Source organism: Oncorhynchus mykiss, chromosome 15 (genome assembly GCF_057628025.1).
Source record: "Oncorhynchus mykiss isolate SJ-2025 chromosome 15, ASM5762802v1, whole genome shotgun sequence".
Classification (NCBI taxonomy): Eukaryota; Metazoa; Chordata; class Actinopteri; order Salmoniformes; family Salmonidae; genus Oncorhynchus; species Oncorhynchus mykiss.
In genome coordinates, this window is record NC_143036.1 from 72162320 (window position 1) to 72186050 (window position 23731).

General features: G+C 42.2%; 2 protein-coding genes across 2 annotated transcripts; both read right to left on the reverse strand.

The window, feature by feature from the left end:
- Positions 1-1505: 1505 nt before the first annotated feature.
- Positions 1506-10317, reverse strand: LOC110490634 (uncharacterized). The gene is made up of 7 exons (XM_036945168.2): positions 9878-10317; positions 6301-6503; positions 5910-6008; positions 5710-5805; positions 5465-5575; positions 5185-5308; positions 1506-4659 (listed from the first exon to the last, which is right to left on the reverse strand). The coding sequence occupies exons 1-7, from the start codon at positions 9900-9902 to the stop codon at positions 1934-1936; spliced, it is 3384 nt and encodes a 1127-aa protein (XP_036801063.2). The 5' UTR covers positions 9903-10317; the 3' UTR covers positions 1506-1933.
- Positions 10318-10470: 153 nt separating this feature from the next.
- LOC110490633 (uncharacterized) lies at positions 10471-23454 on the reverse strand. The gene is made up of 7 exons (XM_036945166.2): positions 23066-23454; positions 22082-22284; positions 21283-21384; positions 16003-16083; positions 14095-14205; positions 13815-13938; positions 10471-13597 (listed from the first exon to the last, which is right to left on the reverse strand). The coding sequence occupies exons 1-7, from the start codon at positions 23091-23093 to the stop codon at positions 10857-10859; spliced, it is 3390 nt and encodes a 1129-aa protein (XP_036801061.2). The 5' UTR covers positions 23094-23454; the 3' UTR covers positions 10471-10856.
- Between the last annotated feature and the right edge of the window lie 277 nt (positions 23455-23731).

Sequence of the window (23731 nt, forward strand, 5' to 3'; positions counted from 1 at the left end):
TCAGCCCGCAGAGGGAGCCGCTCGCTCTACTGGTTGCTTCACGCGCTCTCCCACAGAGGCTCTCGCGCTAGATTGACTAGTTAAAACTGATGAGGCACCAGATAAACTAAATATTTTTAACGTTATCATCACGGTGAGCAAGTTGTAAACCGTAGGATAGGAAACCACAAGTTAAACGGATTGTAGTGATATAACTGTTGTTATTTTATGTTTTGATAGTTTAATACATTTATAAAATCCCGTTAACATAGAAATCGGCTAAAGTTCGCTCCAGTCCAGCTAGCCTGTCGTAGTCATGGCGACAGGATCAACGAACGTTCTTGCAGAGTAACAAAATCAAACATTGTAAATGGCTGTTTTAGGGATATGGTGAGAATCTATTAAATAATATGATAATTAATACCTTTTAAAAACATGTTTTTTTAGTATGTTGGCTATTTAGAATAGTATAAGAGTAGCCAATTCAGTTGAATGAGAGCAAACTGAAAAATGTATTGAAGAGATAAGTTAGTTTACGGTTTCCGACTCCTGTCATTCTTCTCACCATACTCTATCCAGCTCCCAAGGTTTAAGAGGGTACACTACTAGACCATGTGTGTTGTGGTTTTTCACTATGAGCTAAAGGGGTTTAAGAGGGTACTAGGTTTACGCTTAGCCATTTCAGAGCTACTATAGTAGTAAATGTTGCATTATGCGAGTATCATAAATTACTTCGATTTTGGTCATATTACCCGGAAAACGGTGGGGCACAGACCATCATAATTCACTGTAAACAACTACCATGCTTTTGTTTTACAACATGCTACTAGTACAAAAACCAAAAACCATGGTACGTACTGGTTGGAAAAAAAACTGATAGTACATTTTTTAAGGAAATCAGTGCCTCCCACAACGCAGGCGATGAGGAGCTGGTGAGGAGCAACTGCAGAAAATTGGAAGTCGACTGCAGTCAAAACTTCGTGACTTTTGATCACATGTTGTTGTAAAGTTCATGCAGTCCACGGAACATGTTTATCCCCACAATGCAAGTTTGAAAGGTTGGTCACTGATTTAACAAACGTGATCCACTCGGAACATCCATGGTGTTGCATTTGGTTATGAGTATGTCATTTGTGCTGTTCGTGTATGCTGTCATGTTGCTGACTCACGTGCCCAAAATAATTGCCATGCGGAGACCGTTTTAGTGGTTTAAAGAAGGCCTGAGTAAGGCTAACAGGTCACAAATATTCCAAACTTGGATGAATTATTTCTCCATGAAGCTTTTGGATAAAAATATAAAATAGCCAATATGCCCGAAAAAATACCCTTCCTCCCAAAGGACCTTTCTATGGATTAGCCTTCCAGTTAAATCAAGTCATTAATACGTTTGTTCCAGTGTCACTGGGACATTTGAGGACCAGCGATGCTGACCTGAATGATACAAATATGACTGATACAAAATTCAACCAACGCTTGCAGAAATGTATGAAGTGAATCTGTGCAAGATATGAATGTGAATACACACGTTTTTAAATCAGATATTTTCATGTCCTCCTTTATTATTACTATTGTCAGAAAATGCAATGTTGTAGTTATTTGAGAATAACAGTTTACATTACAATTTATCTATTGAAATTATATAGGGAATTATGAATAAAATATTAAATGAACAACAAACAAAAAATCTATTACAAGCAAAAGGTGTTAAACCAGTGTTTTTTAATATATATATATATATTTATATTACAGTACACAACAAGAACTCAAATGCCAGAGTGGTAATGCTTTTGACTCCGGTCCACATATACCTGGTGACGAGGGTTCAAACTCCTTCTCTGCCCTTCTGTCTGTGCCCCTACTTTCCTTCTACCTCACTACTTTCCCTGCTGTACCGTCTTAAAATTAAGAAAAAATAAAAAGGAACATCAGAGTTCCGAAAAAAAAAATGTCTATTTTAATTCCCAGGGTGAGTGCATAGGTGTTCAGTCAGGCACTTTTTTTGAGCGAAAGCTAACCCACATTCTCCACACACATGTGGCTTATTTTTTCTTGTATGGGTTCGCTCGTGTTTTAACCTATGATAAGACAATCTGAAACTTTTATCACAAAAGCTACATGCAAATGGCTTCTCTCCTGTGTGAAGACGTCGGTGAGATTTCAGATAACCTGACTGAATGAAAGACTTTCCACAGTCTTGACATTTGTATGGTCTCTCACCAGTATGGTATCTTTCATGCAGCCTTTTTTCATTGGCAGTGATGAAGGTTTTTGTGCAATAGGAGCATGGAAATGGTCTTTCTCCTGTGTGAGTGAGTTCGTGTCTTTTTAATGACACTGCTTTGTAAAACTGCTTTCCACAGATAGTACAAGGGTATCTCACCCCCTCATGAACTTGTTCAATGTGTGAATTCAGCTGAAGTTTTGTTCTGTAGGACATGTCACACTGCGAACAGGAAAATGGTCTCTCCTCTGAGTGGGTCCCCATATGCACCGACAGTTCTCCAGCAGCCTTGAAGCTCTTTCCACATTGCCAGCACAGGAACGGCTTTTCTCCTGTGTGCTTCCTACTGTGTATTGTTAGAGAATTTGCTGAATTAAACTTTGCTTGACAAACAGAGCACTGGTACAGGTACTCTCCTGAATGAACCCTCTCATGGATGACAAGGTACGATAACTGAGTGAAGGTTTTCTCACATTGAGAGCAGGGGTATGGGCCTGTGAATTTATGTTGATGCAGATAGTGTTCTCTCAGACGCCCCAACAGGGTAAAGGTCTTCTCACACATGGTACACTGGATTTCCTTGTGCTGCATCAGCTTGTGTCTGTCAAAGGCAATGGAGTTTGGGAGGACCCTTCCACAATCAGAGCAATAGAATGGGTTGTGAATTCGCTTATGTGTCCTTAGGGATGATGAACCTTTGAAGTCCTTCCCACAATCACCACATTTGAAGACCACCTTTCTTTTTTCACATTGGAAGACCACCTTTCTTTTTTCCTCTTTGCATGAACTTTCCTGGTGTTGCTTCAAATTACAGATGTCATCGAAACACTTTCCACATTTTTTACACCAGTGAACCAGTTGTAGTCGACTGGTAGATGTCTCTGGGGTATCAGCCTTAACAGCCACCAGTTCACAAGACTCCTCCTCTTGGTGCTGGTCTACCATCTGAGAGGACTCTTCTCGGTTCACCTTACAGATATATCTCTGGTGTTGATTCAAACTTTGCTTGTACTTAAAACGCTGCTCACAGTTGACACATTGGTAAGGACGCTCTTCGGAATGGGATCTCATATGAGTAGCTAAATGAGAAGCACAGTCCAAAATCTTCCCACACACAGTGCATGGGTGTTCTTTGGCAGTTGGCGCTGGAGTAAAAGCCTTGATAAGGAGCTCAGTGTCGTTTTCCTTGGTAGTGAGAGGGCTGATGCAACTCTCTGTGTTAACTTCCACTTGATGGTCCACACTCAGATCAAAGTCTTCTAGGATGCCCTCGTGTCCAAGGATTTCCTGATGTTTCTTCAAAGAGTCTTTGTACTTAAAGCTTCTCTCACAAATAGCACAATGAAAGGGACGTGCCTTTGAGTGAGATTTCAAGTGCCTTTCCATCTGTGAGGTACAAGTCAAAATCTTACCACACACACAACAGGTTTTGGAATCTACCTGGGTGCGATTCTCTGCAGTGGCAAGAAAAACCTTCTCTGGTTGCAGGCCACTCTTTTGTTGTGCCATGTTCTGACCAACATCCTGACACAAATCTCCCTGGGTCACTTTCTGACACAATTCTCCCTGATGTTTTCTAAAATCGTATGAATACTTGAATCTCTTACCACAATTGTCACACCTAAATGGACGCTCTTTTGAGTGGGAGCTCATGTGCCTCACCAAGCTTGATGTACGAGTAAAAAACCTCCCACACACAGAGCATGTGTTAGTGGCTGTGATAGTGTCCAGAGTTCCTTGATGAGATGGCCCTGGTGGACAGGGAGTCTTGAGGAGTGATGGGATCTGAGGTTTGCTAGTTGAGGGTTGTGGGATCTCTTCCTCATTTTTATCTTCATGCAACATGTTTAGCTCCTTTTCACAAACTCGCTTCTGGTGTCTCTTCAGACTTTGACCATCCGAGAATAATTTTTCACATTGGTGGCACTTAAACTTGAGATTTTCACTGTGGGTTAGCTGATGCCTTTTCATGGCTGCAACCCGAGTGAATGTCTTTCCACACACTTCACATGCCTTATTGAATGGGCCTCTTCTGCATGAATTCTTTGGGGAAGGACACACCTTGGAGGATGATGGCTGTCTGTTTGCAAGCCCAGTTTTTTTAGGTTTTCTACCTATTGAACACATTTCCTTAATCTGCAGCCTTTTGCTTCGTTTTAATTGTGATGGTCTGAGTAAATTCAAGCCAGTGACAGCTTGATTGTCATTTTCCCCAACGGCAGACTCCATGTCCATACCGTAATCTGGCTCAGTAATTATGAATCTTCTAACTTCATCTGCTGGGACTAGTACATCGATTTCCTTTGTCCGATTCTCCAACAACTCTCTTGCTTTCATTCCCTCCAAATTCATGCTTTCTGATTGTGTATCTGAGTCTACATCTGGGGCAGTCACCACTCGCACATATGGAGGAAGAGACAGAGAGGAGAGGATGAAGTCACCAAAGGACGATGGAGTTCCTTTTTATGCAAAAGAGGGAGACAATGACAAAAATGTTCCACTGTGAATTCACTTTTTTTGCAACAGTAGTTGACTAACATCATACATGCAAATTATGTAAATGCCCCAAATATAAACTTTTACCGATAAAAGTCACATTTGTTCTACTTGACACATCATTCAAGTAATAAGGCAGAGGGCGTGTGATACATTTAAGCATAAGGCCGAGGGGGTGTGGTATATGGCCAATATACCACGGCTAAGGGCTGTCCCTAAGCACGACGCAATGTGGAGTGCCTGTATACAGCCCTTAGCAGTAGTATATTGGCCATACACCCCAAAAAATGTCCCTTATTGCTAATATAAACTGGTTACCAACGTAATTAGAGCAGTAAACAAGTATTTATACATCATACCTGTGGCAAATTGTTTGATATACACATGGCTGAAATTCAGTATCAACCAATCAGCATCCAAGACCCAAACTACCCCATTTATAATTGCAATTTTGGCACAACCAATCTAGAACACTGTATGATACTTACGGATGGAGTCCAAATGTCCAAGTTTTCTGTGGTACTGGAGCAGGGTCCTCAATTGTATGGGGTCAGGTACAAACTGTACACATTTCTCCAGGGCAGAGGGGACAGCACTTAACAAGGAGGCAGTCTTGAGAGAGAGGAGCATGGTTTAAAATCATTAACCCACGACAAACTCATTTCACACTGAGTTTCTTTGTTTAAAAGTGAAAAATATTACTGATTGGTATTCTTGACTTCTAATTCCCCAAGCTGATTAAATAAAGGTGTTATTCATTCTTATTACCTGTTCAAGGTCTGGTATGGGAAGTAACTTCTCAAGTCTGGAAAGGAATTCTAACATCAGCATCTGTATTGCAGTGTCATACTTGGGCCCAAATTCCACAGGGAACACGTCCTAGGAGAGAATAAATGCACCTAAAATGCCAATAATACCTATATTTATATTGGTTTGAAACAATATAAAACTAGGCCACTAAAACCTAGACCAGCAAAGCTTTTATACTTTCCCACCGTATAAGCAAAACAAACCTGGTAAAAGTTCTCCCTTTCACTTGGGTCTTTCAGCAGAGATTCAACCAGCTCTACAAAGTTTGATTCAGATAATTCCACCTCTGCATCACTTGACTGCAACAAAACACACACAACAATTAAATAATCACATTTAACAACTCAATGACACAACATTTAGAGTGACATAGGCCTCTGCTCCTTCCCAGAAAGATACTCACCTCTGCTTCCCCAGTGGATATGAGGCTTCGGATCCTGTCCAGGTGTTGCTGAATGTCTTGGTCTGCTGTCTGCTCAGTGCGACACAACTCCAGAACCATCTAAAATTACAGATGACCAGTCAGGAGTAGAGCAAAGGTCAACCACGCGCTTCGTAGGCATTGCTCTGTTCTCATTGGGACACATTTGGAGAAAATGATAGCTAGCCTAGCTAAGGGCCAACGGCAGTATTTGAGAAACAAAGTGTCAGGGTCTTCATCTCAGCCAATTGTTTAACAGCTGGGTGGTTTATGCTAGAGTCAACAATATTGTTGTCAGACTAACCTCAATGATCACTAACCTCAATGATTGTGTTGCATGTTTATTTTCCCCATTCTGAACCCAATCTCTTACCCTTGCTCGAAGCCCCAGAATGAGTTGGGCCCTCTGACTGCAACTCAAAAGCTCTGGCACAATGTCGGTCAACGTGATGACAAACTCCTCCAGCATCCCATAATCTTGAACATCTCCTCGCTGAACCACTTGCCACATGGCTGCAGAGACAAGCCGCAGTGGTGGAATGAAGAGACGCAGAGAGGGAAGAAGAAGAGGGGGACCTAAAAAAAAGAATAGGAAAATAATTTGTAAATAAAGCCACCCAGATGTCTTGCTAGCTAAGAAGTTATCACACTGCACTGTACAGTTACCTTGACCAGATGTATACATTCATAGATCCTAGGTATAGTTAGAAGGGGAGGTCTAAATGCTATACTGAACAAAAATATAAAAACATACAATTTCAACGATTTCACTGAGTTACAATTCATTTAAGAAAATTAGTTGATTTAAATAAATTCATTAGGTTCTAATTTATGGTTTTCACACGACTGGGCAGGGTCGCAGCCATGGGTGGGCGTAGGCCCACCCAATTGGAAGCCATTTCCAGCCAATCAGAATTTGTTTCTCTCCACAAAGGGGCTTTATTACAGACATAAAAACTTCTGTTTCATCAGCTGTCTGGGTGGCTGGTCTCAGACGATCCTGCAGGTGAAGAAGCAGTGCAGTAGCAGAGAAAAAAAGTTTATGACTAGGGTGGCTGGAGTCTGACAATTTTTAGGGCCTTTCTCTGACAACGCCTCGTATAGAGGTCCTGGATGGCAGGAAGCTTTGCCCACGGTGATGTACTGGGCCGTACGCACTACCCTCTGTAGTGCCTTGCGGTTGGAGGCTGAACAGTTGCCATATCAGGCAGTGATTCAACCCATCAAGATGCTCTCGGTGGTACCACTGTAAAACATTGAGGATGTGAGGACCCATGCCAAATCTTTTCAGTGTCCTGAGGGGGAATAGGTTTTGTCGTGCCCTCTTCACGACTGTCTTGATGTGCTTGGACCATGTTAGTGTGTTGGTGACGTGGATGCCAAGAAACTTGAAGCACCTAACCTGCTCCACTACAACCCTGTCGCTGAGAATGGAGGCGTGCTTGGTCCTCCTTTTCCTGTAGTCCACAATCATCTCTTTTGTCTTGATCATGTTGAGGGAGAGGTTGTTGTCCTTGCGCCATACGGTCAGGTCTCTGACCTCCTCTCCATAGGCTGTCTGATCTTTGTCGGTAATCAGGCCTACCACTGTTGTGTCATCAGCAATCATAATGACGGCGTTGGAGTCGTGCCTAGCCGTGCAGTCATGAGTGAACAGGGAGTACAGGAGGGGACTGAGCACGCACCCCTGAGGGGCCCCCGTGTTGAGGCTCAGCGTGGCGGATGTGTTGTTACCTACCCATACCACCTGGGCGGCCCGTAAGGAAGTCCAGGATCCAGTTGCAGAGGGAGGTGTTTAGTCCCAGGGTCCTTAGTTTAGTGATGACCTTGGAAGGCACTATGGTGTTGAAAATCTGAGCTGTAGTCAATGAATAGCACTCTCACATAGGTGTTCCTTTTGTCTAGGTGTGAACGGGCAGCGTGGCGTGCAATAGAGATTGCATCATCTGTGGATCTATTGGTGCGGTATGCAAATTGGAGTGGGTCTAGGATTTCTTGGATTATGGTTTTGAATTGAGCCATGACCAGCCTTTCAAAGCATTTCATGGCTACAGACATGAGTGCTACGGGTCGGTAGTCATTTAGGCAGTTTACCTTAGTGAGCTTGGGCACAGGGACTATGGTGGTCTGCTTGAAACATGTTGGTATTACAGACTCAGTCAGGGAGAGGTTGAAAAATGTCAGTGAAGACACTTGCCAGTTGGTCAGCGCATGCTTGGAGTACACGTCCTGATAATCCGTCTGGCCCTGCGGCCTTGTGAATGTTTACCTGTTTAAAGGTATTACATCGGCTGCGGAGAGCGTGATCACACAGTCATCCAGAACAGCTGATGCGCTCATGCATGTTTCAGTGTTACTTGCCTCGAAGCGAGCATAGAAGTTATTTAGCTCATCTGGCTGCTCTCGGCTGTGCTTCCCTTTGTAGTCTGTAATAGTTGGCAAGCCCTGACACATCCGACGAGCGTCGGAGCTGGTGTAGTACGATTTGATCTTAGTCCTGTATTGAAGCTTTGCCTGTTTGATGGTTCGGAGGGCATAGCGGGATTTCTCATAAGCTTCCGGGTTAGAGTCTCGCTCCTTGAAAGAGGCAGCTCGACCCTTTAGCTCAGTGCCGTATGTTGCCTGTAATCCATGGCTTCTGGTTGAGGTATGTACGTGCAATCACTGTGGGTACGACGTCCTCGATTCACTTATTGATAAAGCCAGTGATGGATGTGGTGTACTCCTCAATGTCATCGGAAGAATACCTGAACATATTCCAGTCTGTGTTAGCAAAACAGTCCTGTAGCTTAGCATCTGCTTCACCTGATCACTGTTTTATAGACCCAGTCACTGGTGCTTCCTGCTTTAATTTTTGCTTGTAATCAGGAGGATAGAATTATGGTCAGATTTGTCAAATGGAGGGCAAGGGAGAGGTTTGTATGAATCTCTGTGTGTGGAGTAAAGGTGGTCTAGATCTCTGGCAACAGCTCTGGTGGACATTCCTGGAGTCAGCATGTCAATTGCACGCTCCCTCCAACTTGAGACACCTGTGGCATTGCGTTGTGTGACAAAACTGAACATTTTTGGAGTGGCCTTTTATTGTCCCCAGCACAAGGGGCACCTGTGTAATGATCATGCTGTTTAATCAGCTTCTTGCTATGCCTCACCTGTAATGGGGACAGATTATCTTGGCAAAGAAGAAATGCTCATTAACAGGGATGCAAACAAATATGTGCACAACATTTTTGAGAAGTAAGTTTTTTGTGCATAAGGGACATTTCTGGGATCCTTTATTTCAGCTCATGAAACCAACACTATAACGTTACAGGTTGCGTTAAAAGTTTTGTTCAGTATGAAAGGGACCCTTTGGACGTCCAAATCTGACGTCACCCCATTTAAATTGAAACGTAATAAAGTAAGGGTAAGGACGTCCCAAGGAGCCCAATCTCAGCATCTACATACAGTGCGGGGCTAAAGAAATTAATATGAGCCGCAACCCTGAATGAATACTGAACCGATTCAAAGTTGAATTTAACATAAAACAGTGCTGCTTCAAATACATATTTAAAATATTTACTAAAAATGTAGCAGATTTCAAATAACAATGAAACCTATGGTGATGCCCCAAACGTTCGAACTACATGCACAAGCCAACAACGCGCACCCGATTAGTTTCGAATATGTTTAAAAAGACAGATTATTTATTTGGGGTAAAAACAATGCATTCTTGTCAAGGTAACGTTAGGTCTCTATGTCATCCTACAATGCAAAGCGTGCTGAATAACTACATATTATCCAATCAATTATTATTAAACAGGCTATCCCTTACAAAACATAACAGTGGATGATTCTGAAATACTAGTCCTCACATTCCTAGCATGCTAAAAGAACAACAAATGCAAATCTAGCAAGGATACGCCATGTTGAACATCAAGCACACTAAGCCTAGTTAACAAAATCCACAATACCATTTTCGTCAGGATTCTCGTCCATCTCGTCCTCATACCATATTCACCCAAAAAAACATGAAATGTTGCTAAGTGTGACAGCTATGATTTCCTATGTTTAAAGGCTTGCAAGTTTTAAACGTTATCTTCAGTAGCAGTGTGACAGTGAATTTAGTCCGTTCAATTTCCGGTTGCGTTTACCGCCCACAAATTTCTGAATAACAAATCCCCGTGAAGTTGTACATTATTAGAAAGACATATTTGCCAGCAAATGCAGTTACTGACTTGGTTTGCCATACTGGAACTCTTACTATTGGTTAGTCATACCCTTTGATAATTATTACAATTAAGAAAATCCACCGGGAAGTGCGTAAATATCATGAAACTGTCAAATAAAAATGTCAATAGCCTTTGCCGAATACCCTTCATGCAAAGGACATTTCCATGGATTAGCCTACCTTGTAGTAAAATCAAACGTAATGAATCATTTTGTTCCAGTTTAACCGGTAATGATCCCGAAGGATCCTAATAAAACAGATAGTTTTGCAAGCATTGGTTGACTTCTCTGTGAAGTGTATCTTTTCCAAAGTTACAAATGTGAAAACACACATGGATATTTTCATGTCCTCCTTTATTATTGCCATGATCACAAAATGCAATGTTGTGGTTATTTGAGAATAACAGTTTACACGTTCTCCTTTACTATACATACTACAAATTAGCAATGGAAATTATCCACAGAATTATGAAACAAAGCTGAAAAATAGAATATTAATTCAAACCTGAGGTGTAAACCTGTGTTTTTATTTTTAGTACACAACAAGAACTCAAATGCCTGAGTCTAACAGAGTGGTACTTGGTGACGAGGGTTCAAAAGACTCTTCTCTGCCCTTCTTTCTGTCTGTGCCCCTAATTTGTCTCCCTCACTACTTTCCCCACTGTACTGTCTTAAAATGAATAACAATGCAAAGGAACATTAGACTTAAAATAATAATAATAATTAATTCAAGGAGTGAGTGCATTGGTGTTCAGTCAGGCGCTTTCTTTGAGCAAAAGCTAACCCACATTCCGCACAAACATGTGGCTTCTGTTTTCCTGTATGGGTTTGCTCGTGTCTTTGCCTATGGTAATTTAATCTGAAACGTTTGTCACAAACACTGCATGCAAATGGCTTCTCTCCTGTGTGAAGTCGTTGGTGTGCTTTCAGAAAACATAACTGTACGAATGACTTTCCACAGTCTTGGCATTTATATGGTCTCTCACCAGTATGGTATCTTTCATGCAATCTCCTTTCATTGGCAGTGATGAAGGTTTTTGTGCAATAGGAACATGGCCATGGTCTTTCTCCTGTGTGAGTGAGTTCATGTCTTATCAATGACACAGCTTTCAAAAACTGCTTTCCACAGACTGCACAGGTGTATCTCACCCCCTCATGAACTTGTTCAATGTGTGTATTCAGCTGAATCTTTGTCCGATAAGTCATGTCACACTGCGAACAAGAAAATGGTCTCTCCTCTGAGTGGGTCCCCATATGCATTGACAGGTTTCCACGATCCTTGTAACTCTTTCCACATTGCCAGCACAGGAACGGCTTTTCTCCTGTGTGCTTCCTACTGTGTATTGTTAGAGAATTTGCTTTATTGAACTTTGCTTGACAAACAGAGCACTGGTAAGGGTACTCTCCTGAATGAACCCTCTCATGCTCAACAAGGTATCTTAACTGGGTAAAAGTTTTCTCACATTGAGAGCAGGGGTATGGTCCTGTGAATTTATGTTGATGCAGATAGTGATCTCTCAGACGCCCCAACAGGGTAAAGGTCTTCTCACACATGGTACACTGGATTTCCTTGTGCTGCATCAGCTTGTGTCTGTCAAAGGCAATGGAGTTTGGGAGGACCCTTCCACAATCAGAGCAATAGAATGGGTTGTGAATTCGCTTGTGTGTCCTTAGGGATGATGAACCTTTGAAGTCCTTCCCACAATCATCACATTTGAAGACCACCTTTCTTTTTTCACATTGGAAGACCACCTTTATTTTTTCCTCTTTGCATGAACTTTCCTGGTGTTGCTTCAAATTACAGATGTCATCGAAACACTTTCCACATTTTTTACACCAGTGAACCAGTTGTAGTCGACTGGTAGATGTCTCTGGGGTATCAGCCTTAACAGCCACCAGTTCACAAGACTCCTCCTCTTGGTGCTGGTCTACCATCTGAGAGGACTCTTCTCGGTTCACCTTACAGATATATCTCTGGTGTTGATTCAGATTGTGCATGTACTTGAAGCGCTGTTCACAATTGCCACATTGATAAGGACGCTCATCTGAATGGGATCTCATATGAATAGCCATAACTGAAGCACGGTTAAAAATCTTCCCACACACAGTGCATGGTTTGGGTTCTTTGAGAGTCGGCACTGAAGTAGCAGCCGTGATAAGGGGCTCAGTGTCGTTTTCCTTGGTAGTGAGAGGGCTGATGCAACTCTCTGTGTTAACTTCCACTTCTTGCTGGTCCACACTTTGACCCAAGTCTTCTAGGATGCCCTCGTGGCCAAGGATTTCCTGATGTTTCTTCAAGGTATCTTTGTACTTAAAACTTCTCTCACAAATAGCACAATTAAAGGGACGTGCCTTTGAGTGAGATTTCAAGTGCCTTTCCATCTGTGAGGTACAAGTCAAAATCTTACCACAGACATAACAGGTTTTGGAATCTACCTGGGTTCGATTCTCTGCAGTGGCAAGAAAGACCTTCTCTGGTTCCAGGCCACTCTTTTGTTGTGCCATGTTCTGACCAACATCCTGACACAAATCTCCCTGGGTCATTTTCTGACACAATTCTCTCTGGTGTTTTTTCAAATCGTACGAATACTTGAATCTCTTATCACAATTGACACACCCAAATGGACGCTCTTTTGAGTGGGAGCTCATGTGCCTTACCAAGCTGGAAGTACGAGCAAAATACCGCCCACACACAGAGCATGTGTTAGTGGCTGTGATAGTGTCCAGAGTTCCTTGATGAGATGGCCCTGGTGGACAGGGAGTCTTGAGGAGTGATGGGATCTGAGATTTGCTAGTTGAGGGTTGTGGGATCTCTTCCTCATTTTCATCTTCATCCAACATGTTTATCTCCTTTTCACAAACTCGCCTCTGGTGTCTCTTCAGATTATGACCATCCCTGAAGCTTTTTTCACACATGAGGCACTTAAACTTGAGATCTCCAGTGTGGGTTAGCTGATGCCTTTTCATGGCTGTGACTCGAGTGAATGTCTTCCCACACACTTCACATGTCTTACTGAATGGGCCTTTTTTGCATGACTTCTTTGGGGAAGGCCGACCCTTGGAGGATGATGGCTGTTTGTTTGCACGCCCGGAAGAATCGGTCTTTCGAGGTTTCCGTCGTTTTGGAAACATGTTCTTAATCTGCAGCCTTTTGCTTCGTTTTAATTGTGATGGTCTGAGTAAATTCAAGCCAGTGACAGCTTGATTGTCATTTTCCCCAACGGCAGACTCCATGTCCATACCGTAATCTGGCTCAGTAATTATGTATCTTCTAACTTCATCTGCTGGGACTAGTACATCGATTTCCTTTGTCCGATTCTCCAACAACTCTCTTGCTTTCATTCCCTCCAAATTCATGCTTTCTGATTGTGTATCTGAGTCTACATGTGGGGCAGTCACCACTCGCACGTATGGAGGAAGAGACAGAGAGGAGAGGATGAAGTCACCAAAGGATGATGGAGTTCCTTTTTATGCAAAAGAGGGAGACAATGAAAAAATGAAGGTTAAATTGAACAGCACATATGATAATTATATCAATGCCTCAAATATAAACTGTTACCAGACAAACATAACCAATAATATATTTCCTATACATAATTACTCTACCTGACACTCATCATTTGACATTTTTGCAGAACCAATCCAAGCCATGGATCCTCTATAAATCTGTATGATACTTACGGATGGAGTCCAAATGTCCAAGTTTTCTGTGGTACTGGAGCAGGGTCCTCAATTGTATGGGGTCAGGTACAAACTGCACACATTTCTCCAGGGCAGAGGGGACAGCACTTAACAAGGAGGCAGTCTTGAGAGAGAGGAGCATGGTTTAAAAGAATTAACAACTACATGCTCATGTCCAACACAGTTTTTTAAACATGAAAATATGATTGATTGTTGATTGGTATTCTTGACTTCTAATTCCCCAAGCTAAATAGATAAAGGTGTTATTCATTCTTATTACCTGTTCAAGGTCTGGTATGGGAAGTAACTTCTCAAGTCTGGAAAGGAATTCTAACATCAGCATCTGTATTGCAGTGTCATACTTGGGCCCAAATTCCACAGGGAACACGTTCTAGGAGAGAATAAATGAATCTAATAATTAATGTCAATAATTAGGCTAAAATGTGTACTGATATTACCTTTGGTCTTAGATCATCATACAGCCACATCAACATCCTAAAGCAGAAAGTTTTAGGTTTTAAGTTTTAAGTTTTTTTAACCAAACACCTGGAGGTGGAGATACAGCATGTATGAATGAGAAGGACTCGAACATATAAATATTGTACTTTCATTTATTGGAGATGCAGTCCTGTACATGGATGTAACATTTAGAATATAAAAACTCAGCCCCTCAGAGTTCTAACTAGCCTGGGTGCCAGTCTGTTTCTGCTTTCTTGCCAACTCCTTATGGAATTGTGAGGCCAAACATTGACAATGGAGTAGGTAAAATCACAAGCAGATCTGCTACCAGGCTACGTTCTAACTGTAGTGAAGACTAAATGGAGCGAAGACTACAATTGAAGTCGGAAGTTTACATACACGGTAGCCAAATACATTTAAACTCAGTTTTTCACAATTCCTGACATTTAAAATATAGTAAAAAAAATCCCTGTCTTAGGTCAGTTAGGATCACCAATTTATTTGAAGAATGTGAAAAGTCAGAATAATAGTAGAGAGAATTATTTATTTAAGCTTTTATATATTTCATCACATTCCCAGTGGGTCAGAAGTTGACATACACTCAATTAGTATTTGGTAGGATTGCCTTTAAATAGTTCAACCTGGGTCAAACATTTTGGGTAGCCTTCCACAAGCTTCCCACAATAAGTTGGGTGAATTTTGGCCCATTGCTCCTGACAGAGCTGGTGTTACGGAGTCAGGTTTGTAGGCCTCCTTTCTCGCGCATGCTTTTTCAGTTCTGTCCACACATTTTCTATGGGATTGAGGTCAAGGCTTTGTGATGGCTACTCCAATATCTTGACTTTGTTGTCCTTAAGCCATTTTGCAACAACTTTGAAAGTATGCTTGGGGTCATTGTCCATTTGGAAGACCCATTTGCGACCAAGCTTTAATTTGGTCGCAAATTTGCAGTTGCAAACCGTAGTCTGGCTTTTATATGGCGGTTTTGGAGCAGTGGCTACTTCCTTGCTGAGCGGCCTTTCAGGTTATGTAGATATAAGACTCGATTTACTGTAGATATAGATACTTTTGTACCTGTTTCCTCCAGCATCTTCACAAGGTCTTTTGCTGTTGTTCTGGGATTGATTTGCACTTTTCACACCAAAGTACGTTCATCACTAGGAGACAGAATGCATCTCCTTCCTGAGCGGTATGACGGCTGTGTGGTCCCATGGTGTTTATACTTGCATACTATTGTTTGTACAGATGAACGTGGTACCTTCAGGCGTTTGGAAATTGCTCCCAAGGATGAACCTGAGGTCTTGGCTGATTTATTTAGATTTTACAACTACGTCAAGCAAAGATGCACTGAGTTTGAAGATTGGATGTATTTCAAGGCCTAAGGTACACCTCCAATTGACTCAAATGATGTCAATTAGCCTATCAGAAGCTTCTAAAGCCATGATACAATTTTCTGGAATTTTCCAAGTTGTTTAAAGGCACAGTCAATTTAGTGTAACTTCTGACCCACTGGAATTGTGATACAGTGAATTCTGAGTGAAATAATCTTTCTGTAAACAATTGTTGGAAATATTAGTTGTGTCGTGCACAAAGTAGATGTCCTAACCAACTTGCCAAAACTATATTTTCTTAACTAGAAATGTGTGGAGTGGTTGAAAAATGTGTTTTAATGACTCCAATGTAAGTGTTTGTAAACTTCCGACTTCCAACTGTAAATGGAGAAACAAACCTGGTAGAAGTTCTCCCTTTCACTTGGGTCTTTCAGCAGAGATTTAACCAGCTCCACAAACTTTGATTCAGATAATTCCACCTGCATGGAGGACCAATGAAAAATGCATCACTTGACTGCAACAAAACATGCACAACTACTACATCATTGAAGCTGACAACTCAATCACACAATACTGTCTGGTTGGGTCTATTGGTTTGGTATCGCCTGGTGACACGGGTGGGTGGAGTTAGCACATTATAGATCATTCTTCCTAAAAATGACTCTCCAGCCAGTCAGCCATCAGGTTAAATCCTTTTGAATTCAATTACTTTTTGACAGCATCTGTTTTGATTTAAATAAAAAAAATTCCATACATATTAACCAATGGAAGAAGTGGTCAGAAAGTTACTTTTTGTACCTGAATGCCAAAACATTCAGGAGGTAAAGGTGCTTAAAGTCGACCCATTTTGCATACCCCATCCATGTCTTCATCACTGGAAAAGATAAACGGTTGAGTTTGATAGAATTTAAAAGCTTACAAGAAGGGTTGTCAATTTAAAAAAATTAATATTAATATAATATTAATATATATATTAATAAATACAACATTGTTTTTTATATATATATATATACAAATTATGTTGTAGCTTAAACCTTTACATTTTTTATTTAACATGGCAAGTCAGTTGAGAACAAATTCTTATTTACAATGACGGCTTAGGTTGCTTGTTCAGGGGCAGAACGACAGATTTTTACCTTGTCAGCTCGGGGATTCGGTCTAGCAACCTTTCAGTTACTGGCCCAACCCTCTAACCACTAGGCTACCTGCCGTCACGACATCATCTGAGGTTTTTGTGTTGAGCCCGCCATCGGTTGAGACACAACATGCTCTTGTGTGTGTCATTTCAATCATAGAAATAGAATGTATTGTATGTACCAATCCCCCCCCCCCAGTTAGCTGGTACACCATTATTTTAATTGAATGGAAATGTTTACTTCTAATTTTCTACCACAAAGATGACCGCCGGTCCACCCACCGTCAAATGTCAACTTAAAATGGTCATGTCTATTTTCCATATTTGTGTGATCGTTATTACTTCCGGCGCCGACAGAGATGGCCGCCTCGCTTCGCGTTCCTAGGAAACTATGCAGTTTTTTGTTTTTTTACGTGTTATTTCTTACATTAGTACCTCAGGTCATCTTAGGTTTCATTACATACAGTCGAAAAGAACTACTGAATATAAGATCAGCATCAACTCACCATCAGTACGACCAAGAATATGTTTTTCGCGACGCGGATCCTGTGTTCTGCCTTACAAACAGGACAACGGAGTGGATCCTATGCAGCGACCCAAAAAAACGACTCCGAAAGAGAGGGAAACGAGGCGGTCTTCTGGTCAGACTCCGGAGACGGGCACAGCGCGCACCACTCCCTAGCATTCTTCTTGCCAATGTCCAGTCTCTTGACAACAAGGTTGATGAAATCCGAGCAAGGGTAGCATTCCAGAGGGACATCAGAGACTGTAACGTTCTTTGCTTCACGGAAACGTGGCTTACTGGAGAGACGCTATCCGAAGCGGTGCAGCCAACAGGTTTCTCCACGCATCGCGCAGACAGGAAAAAACATATTTCTGGTAAAAAGAGGGGCGGGGGCGTATGCCTTATGACTAACGTGACATGGTGCGATGAAAGAAACATACAGGAACTCAAATCCTTCTGTTCACCTGATTTAGAATTCCTCACAATCAAATGTAGACCGCATTATCTACCAACAGAATTCTCTTCGATTATAATCACAGCCGTATATATCCCCCCCCAAGCAGACACATCGATGGCTCTGAACGAACTTTATTTAACTCTCTGCAAACTGGAAACAATTTATCCGGAGGCTGCATTCATTGTAGCTGGGGATTTTAACAAGGCTAATCTGAAAACAAGACTCCCCAAATTTTATCAGCATATCGATTGCGCAACCAGGGGAGGAAAGACCTTGGACCATTGTTACTCTAACTTCCGCGACGCATATAAGGCCCTGCCCCGCCCCCCTTTCGGAAAAGCTGACCACGACTCCATTTTGTTGATCCCTGCCTACAGACAGAAACTAAAACAAGAGGCTCCCACGCTGAGGTCTGTCCAACGCTGGTCCGACCAAGCTGACTCCACACTCCAAGACTGCTTCCATCACGTGGACTGGGAGATGTTTCGTATTGCGTCAGATAACAACATTGACGAATACGCTGATTCGGTGTGCGAGTTCATTAGAACGTGCGTTGAAGATGACGTTCCCATAGCAACGATTAAAACATTCCCTAACCAGAAACCGTGGATTGATGGCAGCATTCGTGTGAAACTGAAAGCGCGAACCACTGCTTTTAATCAGGGCAAGGTGTCTGGTAACATGACCGAATACAAACAGTGCAGCTATTCCCTCCGCAAGGCTATCAAACAAGCTAAGCGCCAGTACAGAGACAAAGTAGAATCTCAATTCAACGGCTCAGACACAAGAGGCATGTGGCAGGGTCTACAGTCAATCACGGACTACAGGAAGAAACCCAGCCCAGTCACGGACCAGGATGTCTTGCTCCCAGGCAGACTAAATAACTTTTTTGCCCGCTTTGAGGACAATACAGTGCCACTGACACGGCCTGCAACGAAAACATGCGGTCTCTCCTTCACTGCAGCCGAGGTGAGTAAGACATTTAAACGTGTTAACCCTCGCAAGGCTGCAGGCCCAGATGGCATCCCCAGCCGCGCCCTCAGAGCATGCGCAGACCAGCTGGCCGGTGTGTTTACGGACATATTCAATCAATCCCTATACCAGTCTGCTGTTCCCACATGCTTCAAGAGGGCCACCATTGTTCCTGTTCCCAAGAAAGCTAAGGTAACTGAGCTAAATGACTACCGCCCCGTAGCACTCACATCCGTCATCATGAAGTGCTTTGAGAGACTAGTCAAGGACCATATCACCTCCAACCTACCTGACACCCTAGACCCACTCCAATTTGCTTACCGCCCAAATAGGTCCACAGACGATGCAATCTCAACCACACTGCACACTGCCCTAACCCATCTGGACAAGAGGAATACCTATGTGAGAATGCTGTTCATCGACTACAGCTCGGCATTCAACACCATAGTACCCTCCAAGCTCGTCATCAAGCTCGAGACCCTGGGTCTCGACCCCGCCCTGTGCAACTGGGTACTGGACTTCCTGACGGGCCGCCCCCAGGTGGTGAGGGTAGGCAACAACATCTCCTCCCCGCTGATCCTCAACACTGGGGCCCCACAAGGTTGCGTTCTGAGCCCTCTCCTGTACTCCCTGTTCACCCACGACTGCGTGGCCACGCACGCCTCCAACTCAATCACCAAGTTTGCGGACGACACAACAGTGGTAGGCTTGATTACCAACAACGATGAGACGGCCTACAGGGAGGAGGTGAGGGCCCTCGGAGTGTGGTGTCAGGAAAACAACCTCACACTCAACGTCAACAAAACTAAGGAGATGATTGTGGACTTCAGGAAACAGCAGAGGGAACACCCCCCTATCCACATCGATGGAACAGTAGTGGAGAGGGTAGCAAGTTTTAAGTTCCTCGGCATACACATCACAGACAAACTGAATTGGTCCACTCACACAGACAGCATCGTGAAGAAGGCGCAGCAGCGCCTCTTCAACCTCAGGAGGCTGAAGAAATTCGGCTTGTCACCAAAAGCACTCACAAACTTCTACAGATGCACAATCGAGAGCATCCTGGCGGGCTGTATCACCGCCTGGTATGGCAACTGCACCGCCCTCAACCGTAAGGCTCTCCAGAGGGTAGTGAGGTCTGCACAACGCATCACCGGGGGCAAACTACCTGCCCTCCAGGACACCTACACCACCCGATGTCACAGGAAGGCCATAAAGATCATCAAGGACATCAACCACCCGAGCCACTGCCTGTTCACCCCGCTATCATCCAGAAGGCGAGGTCAGTACAGGTGCATCAAAGCTGGGACCGAGAGACTGAAAAACAGCTTCTATCTCAAGGCCATCAGACTGTTAAACAGCCACCACTAACACTGAGTGGCTGCTGCCAACACACTGACACTGACTCAACTCCAGCCACTTTAATAATGGGAATTGATGGGAAATGATGTAAATATATCACTAGCCACTTTAAACAATGCTACCTTATATAAATGTTACTTACCCTACATTATTCATCTCATATGCATACGTATATACTGTACTCTATATCATCGATGGTATCCTTATGTAATACATGTATCACTAGCCACTTTATACTATACTATGCCACTTTGTTTACATACTCATCTCATTTGTACATACTGTACCCGATACCATCTACTGTATCTTGCCTATGCTGCTCTGTACCATCACTCATTCATATATCCTTATGTACATATTCTTTATCCCCTTACACTGTGTACAAGACAGTAGTTTTGGAATTGTTAGTTAGATTACTTGTTATTACTGCATTGTCGGAACTAGAAGCACAAGCATTTCGCTACACTCGCATTAACATCTGCTAACCATGTGTATGTGACAAATAAAATTTGATTTGATTTGATTTGATGATTTGATTTATTTCTATGATTGCAATAGGTTTCCTATGGAGGATTGATAGCATCATTTAAAACAACAGATATTCCATTCCAGTCAACATTCTCTGATGTGTGGACCTCCAACAATTTTTGTGGTACCATTTGAAAGTAGACATTTCAATTTGATTCCCATTTTAGTACATTTATCAGCCACAACATGGCACCCTGTATTTAAGAGTACGTTATGTCTCAACCAATTGCGGGTTTAACACAAACACTTCAGTTGATGTAAAATAGGGTCTGACCTACAACATATGCGAATATGAAAAGAATCTGAGTTTAAGTGTTTTGAGATCATTTACATTTATGGTTAAAAAATGCCAATGATTATTAAAAAAACATTTTTTTAAAGAAACTATAAAATAGTAATAACCTGTTTGCAAGTTTTTCAATTATATCAATCTCAACTGGTTATCTTTTTTAGTGATGAAGACATGATGGTATGGTCGAGTATGTAAAATAGGTCAACTCTACGCACCTTTATCTCTTGAATGTTTTGGCATTCAGGTCAAAAAAGTCCCTTTCTGACCACTTCTACAATGGACAAATATGTATGGAAGGTTTTGTACAAATTAAAAGGGGTTCTGTCAAAAAGTGATTGAATTAAAATGGATTTACCCATCAGTGAGTGTGCCCACTGACATAGGCATGTAATTCTTCACCTCCAATCCCTCTTTGAAAGATACTCACCTCTGCTTCCTCAGTGGATGTGAGGGATCGGATCCTGTCCAGGTGTTTTTGAATATTCATGAGGTCTAATGTCTGCTCAGTGCGACACAACTCCAGAACCAGCTGAAATGACAAATGGCCAGTCAGTAGTCGGTCAAAGGTCAACCCCACACTTCTTAGGCACTGCTCTGTTCTCATTGGGACACATTTTGAGAAAATTAAAGATAGCCTAGATAAGGCCCAATGTCAGTATTCAATTGAGATAATCAGCTTCAGGGTCTTCATCTCAGTCAAATACCATTCCGTTGTCTATGGCCAGAGTCAACTGTCTACACTGTTTTGTCAGAGCTAAAGGCTAGGGTAGCCCCAGGGTCTTGTTGTGGTGTTTACTATGATAACTGTAAATACCTGCATCAAAAGGTGGAGGAAACATGCTCTTGTAGACTGCTCAGTGATCTAAAGGATGCAAAATAACTGCCTTCTGATTATAGATAGGCATATAAATTCATACTGTACATGGAAGAAGTTCTGCTCAGACCTCAAATAGATAGCTAGGAGTTCTAGATCTATGTAGGAGTTCTAGGTCTATGTAGGAGTTCTAGGTCTATGTAGGTCTATGTAGGAGTACTAGGTCTATGTAGGAATACTAGGTCTATGTAGGAGTTCTAGGTCTATGTAGGAGTTCTAGGTCTATGTAGGTCTATGTAGGAGGTCTTGTTCTATGTAGGAGTTCTAGGTGTATGTTTGGGCTAAAGGATAGGACTACCATCATCATCTTGTCACATGTTTATTTTCCCCATTCTGCACCCCAATCTCTTACCCTTGCTCGAAGCCCCAGAATGAGTTGGGCCCTCTGACTGCAACTCAAAAGCTCTGGCACAATCTCTGTAACCATGGTGACAAACTCCTCCAGCATCCCATAATCTTGAACGTCTCCTCGTTGAACCACTTGCCACATGGCTGCAGAGACAAGCCGCAGTGGTGGAATGAAAAGACGCAGAGAGGGAAGAAGAAGAGGGGGACCTAAAAATCGGAAAATAACTTGTTAGCCGACACATGGTTACCCTGACTAGGCGCACGCAATTTTGACAAGGCGCGTGCATTCATAGGACCAAGTTAGCAAGCTCTAGCTAAAAAGTGAATACACTTTAGACTAACGTTAGTAAAAATACATGTTATGTTAATGGGATATTTAACGCAGCCACCAGCAGTAGAAACTATGACAAAGCGGAGTCCCGACTCTCCACCCATGTTAAGGTAGAAAGTTAAAGGACGGGGCTGGAGAAATGTAACCACTCAAATAGAAATAGCTATCCATGATATCAAAATTATAGTTTTAGTCATGTTTTGAGGCTATGTAGTGTTTGTTTACAATTACATTGTTGACAAACATTGTAATAAAACAGGCTTATATTTTGGGTTATAGTGGGGTACGACCAATGGTTTATATACATCATTGTGTACGACAGTAGAACTTAGCTCATGAGGCATACAAGTTGTATTTTTCAAGAAACAATGGGTACATATCATTAATAAGTACAACAATGGATGAAGCAACTGCTGATTTGACGATATAGCGTGAAATAAAGTCATGGACGATTTCGAAACGGTCTAGACATATCGATATTGCAGATACTTGGACTTGCCAGTGCCACCATTTCAGCTAGCCTAGACTACATTTCAGGCAGGGCGGGATCATAGGGCAAGATACGGCATACGCCATGTTGAACATCGAACGCACACCAAACCTAGCTAACGTTAGCTACGTTATCAAATTTGTTAACAATTTCTATCGTTAACTTACAATTTTCGCATGGATCCTGACTTTGCATCTCGGCCTCATACAATAGTCAACAGGAAGCTAAGGTATACTTGAAAAAAGTTAGCTAGCTAGATTTGATTTAGATGCCCCACTTCCCGGTCTAGAGTTGCCGTTCTCTCCACATACCATTCAGGCAGTGAGAAACGGAAGTTGTTTCCATCAGTTTCCGGGTTTTCTTATTTTTCAAAATAAAACTCAGATAGGGCTTTCCTAATCACTTATTACATCTCAAACGACTACCTACTGCTATGCATTTGTTCTGTATTTTAATGGGCGTGTTCATACTACCGCTAAATCATATTTATTAGACAATTAATTTAAAAAGTTGATGAAAAAGTGTAAGAATAGCTCATGCAAAGCCCATATGTAGTAGGACAAGTGTGTATGTTTATATGTAATGTAAATGGAAATTGTCATTATTACATCCTTCATACAATTTTCATACAATTATTTTGAAGGCCCTCATAATGATGATGACGAGGAATTCTGACATTATAGCTCCACCCTGTGTCCGTATTAAGCTATTACTATTATTGTCGATTGACAGTGGTGGCACAGGGTGGTAGAAATCTAGTAAGTGCACTGTAAATAGGAGCATCAATGCGGTGCAGCAGGTCAGGCCTGAATGACGTTGTGTAAGGCAGAGAG

Coding starts and splice junctions, on each gene's coding strand:
- LOC110490634 (XM_036945168.2), bottom strand. CDS start 9,902: ATGGACGAGAATCCTGACGAAAATG. Junction 6,504..9,877: donor CGAGAATCCTGACGAAAATG/GTATTGTGGATT, acceptor TCTTTTTTTTAG/GTCCCCCTCTTCTTCTTCCC. Junction 5,576..5,709: donor AAAGGGAGAACTTTTACCAG/GTTTGTTTTGCT, acceptor ATTCTCTCCTAG/GACGTGTTCCCTGTGGAATT.
- LOC110490633 (XM_036945166.2), bottom strand. CDS start 23,093: ATGCAAAGTCAGGATCCATGCGAAAATT. Junction 14,206..16,002: donor AAAGGGAGAACTTCTACCAG/GTTTGTTTCTCC, acceptor ATTCTCTCCTAG/AACGTGTTCCCTGTGGAATT. Junction 13,598..13,814: donor TGGACATTTGGACTCCATCC/GTAAGTATCATA, acceptor TTGCATAAAAAG/GAACTCCATCATCCTTTGGT.